The sequence below is a fragment of the Nicotiana tabacum genome, chromosome 4 (genome assembly GCF_000715075.1).
Source record: "Nicotiana tabacum cultivar K326 chromosome 4, ASM71507v2, whole genome shotgun sequence".
NCBI classification, from domain to species: domain Eukaryota; kingdom Viridiplantae; phylum Streptophyta; class Magnoliopsida; order Solanales; family Solanaceae; genus Nicotiana; species Nicotiana tabacum.
Window position 1 is genome coordinate 52308622 of NC_134083.1, and position 14091 is coordinate 52322712.

The window sequence follows — 14091 nt, forward strand, 5'->3', positions numbered from 1 at the left end:
TTTATCCCTAATTGAATTTAACAAAATTAAGAAGAAAAGTAGAAAAAGAGATGAAGAAAGCCGACTATTTTCTTGGAATTGGGGTTTGGCGGACGCTTTTTCGGCCGTATATTGTTTTACTCGTTTGGGAGAGGTGTTTGAGTGTAGAAAAAAAGTAAAAAAAGAAAAATGAATTTTTGATAAATTAATTTTAAAAATGGGATTCACAAATAATACATGTCAAACAATAAATAGTCTATCATATGACGTATCTGATATGTCAGCGCAATTGTTATACACGCTCGATTAAATATTTGTATTAGTATTTATTCCATCAAATTGAAGTGTTCAAATAAAACCTATAAGTGCAGTAAAAAGATAATTCAAAGATTGAAAATCCGGTAAATAAAACCTATAAATTTTTTATTTATAGGCGCAAGTGTCACGGAATAGTTCAAAGATAATGGAGTACAGATTTTGACTTTCACCTTAAAGGAAAAAAGTAACAGTAAAAAGAAGTCCCCTCGTGGGTCCATATATTATTTTCTAGTTTTAGTCAAATAGTAGAATCACAGAGAAAGCTATAAGTGCAGGGTGCAGTACATTACATTGATTCATTAAAAGCTTTTTAATTCGCACCTTTCCAAGGTATAATTTGCACTTTGCTTTTCAGTTTCTTTTTAATTCTAATGAATTTTCATTATTGCCCTTATTACCACTTTTTCCACCAGCCTTTACTCCGCGAAAAATTTACCTTTCTCTTTATCACTTTTTCTTACCCTTTCCCGCTCGTTTACTTCGAGACGGGGTATTCTTCGCAAACAACACGTACGAAATACTTTAGGTAAAGATAAAACTACAATTACGTGCACTTGTACAAGTATAAAAATAATAAGTGCACCATGTAAGTTTTTAAAATAAAATTATTATTTGATATAGTTAAATGATATATATTTATATCTTATTATCACTTACATTACAAGAAAAATACGAATATGGAATGGAATTTTATACGTAAGTGTAACAAAATTGTAACGATTTATAATAAAAATTGTTATTTTCGATAGTTTTTCTTTCCCATCACAATTTATTTGCATTGATTCTTTCATCACTAGTATTTCTTTTCTAATAGTGTTCTCTATCATTTTCATCTTGTTTGAATTTATTTGACGGAACAAGAAGTTTAATAAAAAAAGGAAATATTTCTCACTCATTTCGAACTAATTTTAGAACTTCTTATATAAAATATATTACTACAACAATTTTATAAAAAGATATCTTTTTTTTAAAAACAAATTAAAGAGAAAAAATCTCATAAAGAAATTGGAACACATGAAGACAGATGTAGCAAGATCCATAAATTTCTTTCTCATTATCAAGCCAACCAATGAGATTTCTTCACGTCCAGTGACTCAACAAAAGTAGCAAAGGGAAGTGTGAACACACGCCGGTGTGAGATGGTGCCGCGAAATGACTTGGAAACTTTCCGATTTTACCTGTCATTACGTTTGTAAAGTGGCGGGTTTTAGGGTGCAAGAAAAAAAGTGGCGGGTTATTAGAAATGTTGGGCCCCCGAAAGCCCACTATTTGAAGGGGCCCAGGAAGGACTCTGTGCTTTTTACCTCTTGTCAGACTCTGACCAACTTTTGGCTCGACTTTCCAGGCCTTGCTAGTTGTATTTTACACGGCCTCATGTTGCACTCTCGCTCATAGGAGCGTGTGCGTCACTACGTTACTTTTTATTTTCCACTTGCTGCCGGAAAGAGCGCAATGCTTTTCCGTTTGTATAATGTCCTTTATTGTAATAGCTTTTGTGATCAAGATTCACGATTATGGGTGGCAAATGAGTTGTTTCCGCTATATTTGGGTCGGTCAAGATGTGTTTGACTCATTAAATGGGTTATTGTCAATTATGTCTAAAATTTATGAGGGATTTGTATCTATACTCAGTTTTTGGGTCACATTTTAACCTATATCCGTTTTGTAAAAACAATTACAAGCGTACCTACTTTTAGCTAACTTCAGGCATACGGGCCTGAAGTAGCAAAACTTTATGTCTCAAGTTTGAATTTTAGAATGTTTTGCCTTAATTGTAGCCTTATTAAAGCAAAATTTCAGATATTTTTGCCTGAAATTTGGCCTGACTTGCAAAGGCAATCACGCAAACTTCAGTTCATAGTGCAAAGAAAAACTTCAGTTTCCCCTCACTTCATAGTGCAAACTTCAGATAAATTAGTCTGAACTTCTTCAATTTGTAGTGCAAATTTCAGGAACTTCAGTTCATAGTGCAAGGGCAAACTTCAGTTTCCCCTCACTTCATAGTGCAAATTTCAGACAAATTAGTCTGAAGTTCTTCAATTTGTAGAGCAAACTTCAGGACAAATTAACTTTTCAGTGTAACTAAGAGCTGGTTTGGCATCACATCGGGCTTTACCGCATGGAAAATTCTTCATGTTCTTCATACTGGATTTGGAACTTCTGTGATAAACACATAACAAGATGAACTAGAGAGTATCTACTGCGCTCTCGATGCATTTGGATTTGTATCTCGAGCTTGCAAAATAAAGGATTGTAAAATTTACAGAAGCCCATGTTTTACCTTATGTTGACAGGGTTTCTGAATTCAAATAGAGAACAATAACAATACTCTATTTTGTTATTTTATAACAGTATTTGATCAAATATAGGTTAAGTTGTTAATTTGACTTCACATTTTATTAGTGAATATATATTAAAGTAGTGGTTGAAAAAATAATTTGATAGACAAGAAGAGGAGGAAGAAAGGAGCACATAGGTCAGGAGCAAGAAGATGAGGCGTCTGAAGTTATTAAAATTAGGGTATAGGTTAAATAATTAAAAATATATGGGTATAGGTTAAATGGGAGCGACCAAATAGGGCACCCCGTGCAATTTTTATAAAATTTATTGAGAAAATAATATTGTATGGCCACTCAACGAATTTATTAGCTCATATTTTTATTACTGACCCGAAATAACCTTCTGGCCCAATTTATTTGTAACTTATAGCCATTGTTTATTTCCAATGCATTTATCTTCCCAATACCACATTTATTCCAGTCTTTTTATCTTTCTTTCATTCTATCCAATTTCAATGCACATATTTTTCTTCCCATTACCACTTTCATTCATATGCTCTTTCTTTCCCACCTCTTTCTTTCTCTATGTCTTCTTCGTCTTCCTTTTTTCTTTCTTTGGTTATTTTTTTCATTTTCCTTCCCTTCTCTATCTCCCATTTCAGATCTATATTTTTTTCTCTTTATTTTTTACTTCACACTTAAAAAGCTTGTTTGAGTACCTAGAAAGATTATAAATTTTTTAATTCAATTCTTAAAAAGATTTACTCAATTACGATGCATGATACAAGAGTGGCAGCAAAAGTCGTGAGGTTTTCTAGTCAAGCTTCTTCTTCTTCTTCTTCTTCTTCCTCCTCCTCCTCCTCCTCCTCCTTTTTCTTCTTCTTCGAGTCATAATAGTGTTTTGTGAGTGAAAATCTTTTACAGTGAGTATCCGATGAGGAAAAATGACACTGTAAAAATAATAGCCGAAAAATATATAAAATCTGTATATGTTTTTGTATATATATACATTCTGTATGTTATATACAAAAATTATACAGTTTTATACACTTTTTCGACTACCAGATGTAATTAGTTTTTGGCGTGGGCTAAAAGTGATAATACACGATAGTGAGTTTGGATTTAATGGGGTAGTTGGATGATACTTATATGTAATTTATATATATATATATATATATATATATATACACACACAATTATACAATGTATTAAATATTTTATATACACATATATAGAGTTGTACATATATACGATAATTTGTATTATAGTTTTATATAAAAGTTATATGTATATTATTATGCTATGTATAAAAGTTGTATATACATTGTATCCTAAGTTTGGCAATGTACTTTGTGTATATTGAGTGTATTCCGAACGTGTTTGTGTATCCAAAGCATATATTAGATTTTTTTATACATGATTATATAGTGCATATATACTACACAATATGTATATATATATACTATATAATAGTTATATATAGTATATACAAATTATGTATACACGATTGATATATATTGTGCAAGTGTATTTTTATATAAAAATGTATATAAACTATTATATGTGTATAGAAGATGCATATTTACAGTGAAAAGTTTTATATACAGTATTTTTCGAGTTTGATAATGTATTCTTGGTGTATTCCTAGCATATATTATATTTTAAGTGTATAAAAATATATATATTGTTCAACAATGTATAAAAAAGTGTCTATACACACTATACTGGTATATAATATGTATAGTACGTGTACAATCTATACATCACCTTCTTCCTCTTCTTCCTATATCATGGATATGTTTGCTTATGCAATATTATATTTTTCTAGATTGTATCACTAAAAATTTAGTTCTTTTTTTGTAAAAGATAAAAAAAGGATTGTAATTTGTGTATAATAGGAAGAAGTTTGGTGGTTATGGAGAAGACAATTGGGTTTCTTCTTCTTTTATATAATAAATTTTTTGTGTGAATTCTCAGTCTTTCACTTTTTTTCTATTTTAGTTAATTCTTAAAAGTTGTAGTTTTGTATAAAAATTGTATATACACTCATATAAAGTTGTATATACATGGTACTTATATATTAATTTTATATGGAAGTTGTAAAGACATTGTTATTCAATGTTAAAACTATATATGCAATGTATACTAAGTTTGACAGTGTGTCATTTGTGTATATTGAGTGTATCCGAGTGTGTTTGTGTATCTAAAGTATATCTTGTATACATTATGAAATGTACATCTCTCTCTCACACACACACATATAATCTCGTTATCTGTGTGTATTTTTTCTTCTTGAGTTGAGTTTTTAAGTAAGTTTTTCTCTTTTGAAAAATATTTTATTTTTTTGAATTCACTAACTTTTTATACTTTTGACCGAATTGTTCTGATTGTATAATTGAAAACTTATTTGACTGAAATAGTTTTATACTTTACCCTTCTTTTGGACTGAAGATATATTTTTTATTACTGTAAATGAGATTTCTAAGATAAAAAATCACTTGAAATACTTGACATGGGTTTAGAATGCGACTAGTGGGATTTTTATTTCACTGGTTAGCTATTATAATTAGTTTTTGGCTTAAAATTGTATAACAGATTTGTGGGCTAGAACTTGTCAAAAGTTTCAGTCGAGTGGGTAAAAGTAAAATTGTCTCAAATTCATTTTGGGTTAAGATGAGTTAGGTCAAGAACTCAAGATATGCTAAACAATACGTTGTAACCCAACCCGTCCAAACGAATTCATAAAGAAAAGAAGAATTAACTTAAATAGCTGTCTACTTAATCTTTTAAACTAAAAATAGCCATCAATTTATAATATATATATATATATATATATATATATATATATATATATATATATATATATATATATATATATATATATTGTGTATAATTTATGTATACCGACTAGAAAAAGTAAACATTAAATCTGGCCGGCTATTTTTTAAGAGTCAAATCCACTTTATGCCCTTAACCTTTAAGGGTCGGGAAACAATACCCCCTTCACGTTTTGAATGGGAAAGGGAACCCTCTTGTGCAATAGCTTTCCGGTGAATTTTTTTTTTTAGTAAAAATATTTTTTTTTTTAATAGATAATTTTTAGAATAACCAAGTTCTTTCATTGTAGCCAAGAGCTCAACATATGACAAACAATTAGGATCTATATAATTTATGGAGTTCTCTTTTAGCCTTTCCTGCATAGTTTGAGATATGATGTAATGTAAAAATGCCTCCATAATAAATTTTCAAATATGACATTATCAACTATAATTTCTGATATTTTCAAAATAAGTAAAGTTTAATAATTGCTTTAGTATAATAATTTTTATTTACAAAAAAAATACATAAATAAATTAATACTCACAACAATAATTCTTTCATCTAATATATGTAAGGGAATTGATTATTTCAGTGTATCTTTTCCCTTCATGAAATGCTAAAGCATCCATGGTGAATGTCCGTTCAACATATTTCTTGAACTTGTATGCAAATTTATTTTTTTTATTGCAAATTTTTTAATAATGACCTCAATATAATAGAAAAATATCTTAAATTATACAAGAAAGAAAGACGAAATTCAAGTATTGGTTTGAATGAAAAATATTATACTTCGCCTTTGAAAAGATAGAGAGAGAAAAAAAAAATCTTTATTTTAAAAAGGAATCTCTCACCAAAAAAATAATTACATAAGGGGGGTTCCTTTTCCCATTCAAAATGTGAGGAGGGTATTATTTCCCAACTCTTAAAGGTTGAGGGAGTAAAGTGGATTTTACTCTTTTTGTAACAAATATTTTTCAAACATTTAAATCATCCAAATATGTGAAAATTAGAAAATATTTTTCAAAACATGACTCAAGGTGAACTTTAACATTGGACATTTCCATGCGTTAAGGTTGGGCATCATCATGGGTCCATTTGGGCTAATGATTTTTGATAAGTTAACTTAGGTTAGCCCAAAATAGCTCATTTTCAAAATCGTTCTAGACTAAACTCATTAAAACTTGGACGGATTGGGCAAGTCAAATGGGTTTGGGTTAGTTTTGCCACCCCTATTCACAACTAGTGAGAGTTGATTTGAATAGAATTAAGCGATATAATATATTGAAAATATATAAGACGAATGTCATGCTAAATTTTCTAGCTATATTATAAGGCAAACAACTTTTTTTAGAAGACATTTTCATCGCAACAAAATGACTTAAGATTTTGAGGTAGTAGCTCTTTGAACGTTTATGGGTACTGACTTCTTTGTAGGGGGTGCATCCTTTTAAATTTTTTAAAGAAACATTGATCAATTGATGGATTTATACAATTAACGGTAAACGATGAAGTTTCTGTTTTGCGTTTTCAAAAGGCAAGTCTAGGTTAATGAGCACACTATGTATTTTGATGCAATGTGGTAAACAACATGTGAAAGAACTTCCACATTCACTTCTTGTTCTTTTTCGTCTTCCCTTTTTCCTCCTTTCGGCCTTGTTTCTCTCATTTGTGCTTCTTTACAAAAAGGTAGAAAAGGGAAAGGTGGCGGCTCCTTAATGTGAGAATGTGATCTCTTTGTAGGCGTTTGGACATAAATATTATAATTTTTGAAAACAAGTAGTCTTTGGAGTTAAGTTGAAAAATGGTATTTGAAATTTGAAATTATGTTTGGACATGCATTTCATTTGAAAAATGTTGTAGTTTTGTGAGTTTATTTTCTAAAAAATTTCAAAAACTTATAAAATTTTATGGACAAACACATTTTTGAAAAAAAAAAAATATTTTTTTTTTATCGACAAAGGTGACCTCATTTGTCGTAATTGATTACTACTCCTATTATACTTCTCCTTCGCCAAACTATTAAACCAGATGAGATGACCTAAGAGGGTTATAAGAAATGACACGTGAACAAAATACGTATATAACAACAATAACCCACTCGAATTTCATTAGTGGATTTGGGAAGGGTAGAGTGTACGCAGACCTTACCTCTACCCTGAAAGGGTAGAGAAGTTATTTTCGCGAGACCCTCAACTCAGAGACAAAAGATCCGTTACAAAAACAGAAACCAGAAAAATAATATCAGCATCGTGAGAGACATTAAAATAAATGGAGGGGCAATAACACAAATACTATGCAAAAAGTGTGAAATACAACATAAACCGCTAGCAGTCCTAGACAAAACGCTATCAGACTAGCCGATACAAAGAAAAAAGTGGTTGACTATCCTCTAACCTACAACCCTAATGCTCGACATTCACACCTTCCTATCAAGAGCCATGTCATCTGAAATCTGGAGTCGCGCCATGTCCTGCCTGATCACCTCGCTCCAATACTTCTTAGGCTGCCCTCTACCTCTTCTCATACCTGCCGAAGCCAACCGCTCACACTTCCTAACCTGGACATCTAAGCTTCTCCTCCGCATGTGCCCGAACCATCTAAGCCTCGCTTCCCGCATCTTGTCGTCCTTGGGAGTCGGGCCCACCCTCTCCCGAATATCTTTATTCCTAATCTTATCCAGCCTAATATGCACATCCATCTCAACATTCTCATTTTTTGCTACTTTCATCTTCTGGATATGCGAATTCTTGACTGGCCAACACTCAACCCCATATAACATGGCCGGTCTAACCATCGCTCTATAAAACTTACTTTAAGTTTCGATGGTACACCCTTGTCACACAGGACACTAATCTCCATTTCATCCACCCTACCATAATACGATGTGAAACATCCCCGTCGATCTTCCCATCTCCCTGAATAATTGACCCTAGGTACTTGAAACTTTCTCTCTTGGGGATGACTTATGAGTCAAGCCTCACTTAACTTCCACGCCCGCTTCCTTCGTCACATTGCTGAACTTACACTCTAAATATTCTATCTTAGTTCTACTCAACTTGAAATCTTTAGACTCCAGGGTCTGCCTCCATACCTCTAGTCTCTCATTAACGCCACCCCGTATATCATTAATCAGAACTATATCATCAGCGAATAACATACACCATAATACCTCCCATTGAATATGGTGTGTCAGTGCGTCCATGCCAGGACAAATAAGAACGCGCTGAGCGCAAATCCTTTGTGTACCCCCATAACCACCGAAAAAAACTCTGAGTCACCTCCCACAGTCCTAACTCGAGTCTTAGATCTATCATACATATCCTTTATCGCCCTAATATAAGTTACCGGCATACCTTTCACCTTTGACCTCGAGGCATCTCCAAAGAATATCCCTGGAGACCTTGCCATACGCCTTTTGTAGGTCAATAAACACCATATGCAAATCCATCTTCCTATCCCTGTACTGTTCCACCAACCTCCTGATAATATGGATAACTTCCGTAATAGAATGACCCGGCATAAACCGGAACTGATTTTCTAATATGGACACCCTCCTCACCCTCCCTTCCACCTCCTTCTCCCAAACTTTCATGGTATGACTTAGTAACTTGTTACTCCTATTGTTATTATAATTTCTTATATCACCTTTGTTCATGTACAACAAAATCATCGTACTCTACATCTACTCATTTGGCATTCTCTTCGTCCTGAGAATAACATTAAATAGACTAGTCAGCTACTCCAAGCCTGCTCTACCCACATACCTCCAAAATTCTATCGGAATCTCGTCTGGTCCGGTCGCTTTGCCCCAACTCATCTTAAGCATCGCTCCCACGACCTCCTTAACCTTAATATGCCTACAGTACCTAAAGTCTTGGTGACTCTCGGAGTGCCCCAATTTTCCTAGCACGACGTTCCCGTCTCCCTTCATCTAGAAGTTTATGAAAGTACGACTGCCATCTTTGCTTAATTTGGGCTACTTTCATCAATACTCGACCTTCCTCGTATTTGATGCACCTCACTTGATCCAAGTCACGAGCCTTCTTCTCTCTCATTTTAGCCAGCCGAAATAACTTTTGTCTCCACCTTTGCCCCAGTTCCTCATACAACCGACCAAATGCAGTCGTCTTAACCTCTCTGACCGCTAATTTCGCCTCCTTCCTAGTTTCCTTATATCTTTTTTTGTCCACTCTCCTCTACTCATCGTCGGTGCTCTCCACTTACTTAAGGTATGCCGCTTTCTTTGCTTCCACTTTACTTTGGATCATGTCATTCCACCACCGGTCGCCTCGGTGCCCGCCAGAGTAACCCTTCGAGACCCCTAACACCTCTCTTGCCGCCTCCCTTATAGAGTCCGCCGTCGCCGTCCACATAACGCTAGCATCCCCACTACTCTTCCAGGCTCCCATAGCCGTCAGCCGTCCCTCCAACTACTGCACATTTTTCTTAGTCAAAACTTCTCACTTGATCCACAATTGATCCCGTCAAACCTCTTCTTCTTCCTTATCAAAATACGTATACAACATTTTGAAAATTTACTATTCGATTTTGTGAAGAAATTCATGATTTATTGTGGTTAGATTCTAAGATATGATTTGGATTCGTGTGCGACTGAGCGTGTGTGTTTTTTAACCGGAACGACAACGAAATAGGGAATATCTTATCTAAATTCGCTATAGAATAGGGAAGGAGATAACTTCGGAATGCCCATTTCCTCCTCCTCTCTTCCGAGAGTCTCTAGAGTGGTTAACTACCCTAGCAAATTCTAAGTGACGTGAGGTTAGTTGCCTAGCTTATGTATCGGTGTTATCAATAATACTTTTCTTATTATGACGCTTTTATGAAAAGGAAGAACAAAATGGCATTCAAGGGTACAACTCTTTGGTTAATAAAGTGGGATGAGCTTTGCATAAAGTGGTCAATAGAACCAAAAAATAATATGTGAATCTTCTTATTAATCTAACTCTAGACCTTGAAAGATTTACCAAAGGGAAGTAGCAAATACCTAACAAAATAATAAATAATTAAGATATAAATAAATTGATCGATAAAATTATTGATATATTACTTAAATGACCATTCAACTATCCGAAACTATCTAATAAAGTCATTTTTCTTTTGTTTGTAACAGAAAAATCACTTAACTATGCCTATAACACTCAGATAGTCACTCAACCAAATTTCACAAACTTTTGATTGTCAAATACCTATTTTACAATCTAAATTATCAGCTTTTATCTTCTTCTATTTATCACCTTTTTATATATTATGATTTTTTAATCTTTTTAATATATATTATGAACTTACCTATAGAACAAATAAATTTAATTTAAAAATAAAAAAAATAGTTTTCTAGCATATATAATATTAGAATAATAATATAACTGAGCATAATATTCAAGAATATATATAATGTATATCATAAAAATGCCTCTATTTTAAATAATTATCTTTTATATTACGTGCATGGAATATATATTATAAAACTTTGATTTTCTTTCATTCTCATTTGTGTAAATAATTTTTTGAGTTTTTGTTGTTAATATCAAAATTATTATTACGAACAAATTATTCTAATTAATTTTTTTTACGATGCTCAATATTTTATTATTCCAACATTATATATACTTAAATACTATTTTTATTTTTTTAATTTATAAATAAAATTTATTTATTTATATAGGTAAGTACATAATATAAATTAAAAAATAAATAAAAAGAAGATAAATATTGATAATTTAGAAGGTAAAATAGGTAATTGGCAATCAAAAGTTTGAAAAATCTAGTTGAGTTAGTTTCGAGTGTTATAGACATAATTAAGTGATTTTTTATTTAAAAAAAATAATAATTCAGTCAACGCAACTGAGGGCTAACTGTAGGAATCCATTAGTGTGACAAAATTACAAACCAAGTTCATCCAACGAAATATCGTCGAAGTTAACAGATGGGAATGTGAAAAGCACGCACTTGAAACTGGGTCCGCAGTTGACGCCGCAACATTACATTATTTTCCCATTATTTTCGTAATACTAATTCTTTTTCGTGTTACCTCTGTCGCCCAACACTGCTTACTCATCATCGCTTTCCTCCCTCCCCTAATACCCTAAACCACTCTCTCTCTCTCTCTCTCTCTCTCTCTCTCTCTCTCTCTCTCTCTGTGCAAAAAAAAAGCCGCCATGAAAGTACCTGAAAACGATCCCATTGAACCCACTAATCCCATTATTCACTCTAATTCCCAGCTCCTTCAATCTATTCTCGATTCCATTCCCCACATTCAAAGCTTCAAAGGCAAATGGTCCCTAATCAGAACCAAACTCTCAACACTCCAATCTCACCTCTCTGACCTCTCCACTGCTTCCATTAACGCTTCAAACAACCCTCTCTACAACGACCTCCTTCTCTCTCTCTCCACCACTCTCTCCGACGCGCTTTCTCTCTCCTCCATTTGCCATTCCGCTAACCCACCTGACGGCAAGCTCAAAACCCAGAATGACATCGACTCAGTTTCAGCAAAACTCGATAACCATGTTAGGGATTTAGAGGTTCTGATTAAGAGTGGGGTCCTCCATGAAAACGGTGCCGTTTCGTCAACAACAACCTCAAAGCGGGAGAGTATTCGGGCCGAATCGAGGAATCTGATAACTCGGCTTCAGATCGGGACCACGGAGTCGAAAAACTCGGTGTTAGACTCGTTGCTTGGGCTTTTACAAGAAGACGACAAAAATGTATTAATTGCAGTAGCTCAGGGAATCGTTCCGGTGCTCGTGCGCTTACTCGATTCCAGCTCTTCACCTGAGATCAAGGAGAAAACAGTCACTGCCATTGCTAAAATCTCCACCGTTGATTCCAGCAAACATGTTTTGATCGCCGAAGGCTTAGGCCTTCTCAATAATCTCCTCAGAGTTCTCGAATCTGGTAGCGTTTTAGGGAAGGAGAATTCATGCGTAGCTTTACAAGCATTGGGCCATACAAAGGAAAATGCAAGGGCAATTGGGTCAAGAGGAGGAATTTCATCTTTATTGGAAATTTGCCAAACAGGAACACCCAATTCTCAAGCTATGGCAGCTTCCGTGCTAAAAAATTTAGCCGTTTTCCCTGAAATTAAAGAGAATTTCTTGGAAGAAAACGCTATAATGATCCTTTTAAGGTTATCCACTTCGGGTACAGCATTAGCCCAAGAAAATGCAATTTCGTGTTTGTGTAATTTGATTTCAAGAGACAACAACATGAAACTCTTGGTGGGTAGGGAAGGTGGAATTGAAAGCATAAAAAATTTCTGGGATTCTGCTCCTTCAGTTCAGAGTCTAGAGGCCCCTGTTCTTATGTTGAGAACTTTAGCTACGTGTTCATCAGTAGCTGAGGTAATTGTGGAGAATGAATTTTTACCTCGGATTGTTGGGGTACTGAATTGTGGAGTTTTAGGTGTGAGAATTGCTGCAGCTAAAGCAATTTACGATTTGGGATACAGTACTAAAACCCGAAAAGATTTAGGTGAAATCGGGTGTATTTCACTATTAGTGAGAATGATCGAAGGTAAAGCTGTAGAAGAGAGAGAAGCAGCTGCAAGAGCACTGACGAATTTAATGGTATATGCTGGAAATAGGAAGATTTTTAGGAAGGAAGAAAGAGGTATTGTGAGTGCAGTTCAGCTATTAGATCCAGTTGTACAAAATTTGGACAAAAGGTACCCTGTTTCATTATTGGCTTCGCTTGTGTATTCCAAAAAGTGCCGCAAACAAATGGTGGATTCAGGAGCTTGTGTGCATTTGCAGAAGTTAGCTGAAATGGAGATTGAAGGTGCAAAAAAGCTCTTGGATTGTCTTGGTCGGGGTAAATTATGGGGTGTTTTTACCAGACATTGAGCAACAGTAAATCACAAGGGATGCAATTACAATCAATCTGTATGTATAATAAAGTTGAGTTCTTTTTAATCTAAATTAAATTTACGATTTGTAATTTTAAAGGCTTTTTTTTCTTTCTCTTGATTATGTTCATATAGATTGTGGTTATAAGTTAGTGGTAGAAAAAACTAAATGGTGGTTAGTAGACTAGATGCTACTGGAGAAAACTTTTATGTAATATCTTTGGTTTGTTGACCTAACTTGATAGTAGGTGTTTTCTTGTTTTTCTACCAAGAACACAATAAATTAAGTGAAGATGTCTTCTCTTTGAGTTTTTGCTTTGTTGTGACATTTATTGAGAATTTGTTCCCTTAATGTGAAGCTGTTGGTGCCATGATATTTCATAGCTCATGTATGATGTAATTATACGTGTATTTTTGAGGAACTCAATATAGGTGATTGGTGTCAGAAAATGATCATATTTTGATTGAATCATGGACCATATGAATTTATTATGATAATCTTTGTTCGCCTCGTAATAAGTCTTTTGGCATGGAGTTTATAATTCAAGAGCTTCAATCGTTGTCCATACGAATTTATTATGATTAATGATTATCATTGTTCTTCTTGTGAATAAGGGAAACTGCAGCCAAATTTTGCACTACTGCTATAATCCTTGTCCTAAATTGTACTACTATTCACCCATTTGTTTATTACAGTAAAGTCACTATTGAATTTGCTAGGCGACTTCAGCAATTTTGACTCTATTGAAAGGTGTTGAAGTTGTGTTTCTATTCGAATCCCTCTTTCATTTTACTTTTCAATTGGAAAGGTTTTGGCCGGATAGCCTTGAG

At 33.8% G+C, this 14091-nt stretch overlaps 1 protein-coding gene across 1 annotated transcript; it reads left to right on the plus strand.

The window, feature by feature from the left end:
• The first annotated feature begins 11435 nt into the window (after positions 1–11435).
• Positions 11436–13568, plus strand: LOC107767585 (uncharacterized). Its single transcript, XM_016586633.2, has one exon. It carries the CDS (start codon positions 11573–11575, stop codon positions 13256–13258), a length of 1686 nt encoding a protein of 561 aa, XP_016442119.1. The 5' UTR covers positions 11436–11572; the 3' UTR covers positions 13259–13568.
• The last annotated feature ends 523 nt before the right edge of the window (positions 13569–14091 follow it).

Excerpts from the sequence above, each read along its gene's own strand:
- LOC107767585 (XM_016586633.2), top strand. The coding sequence starts at position 11,573 with ATGAAAGTACCTGAAAACGATCCCATTGAACCCACTAATCCCATTATT.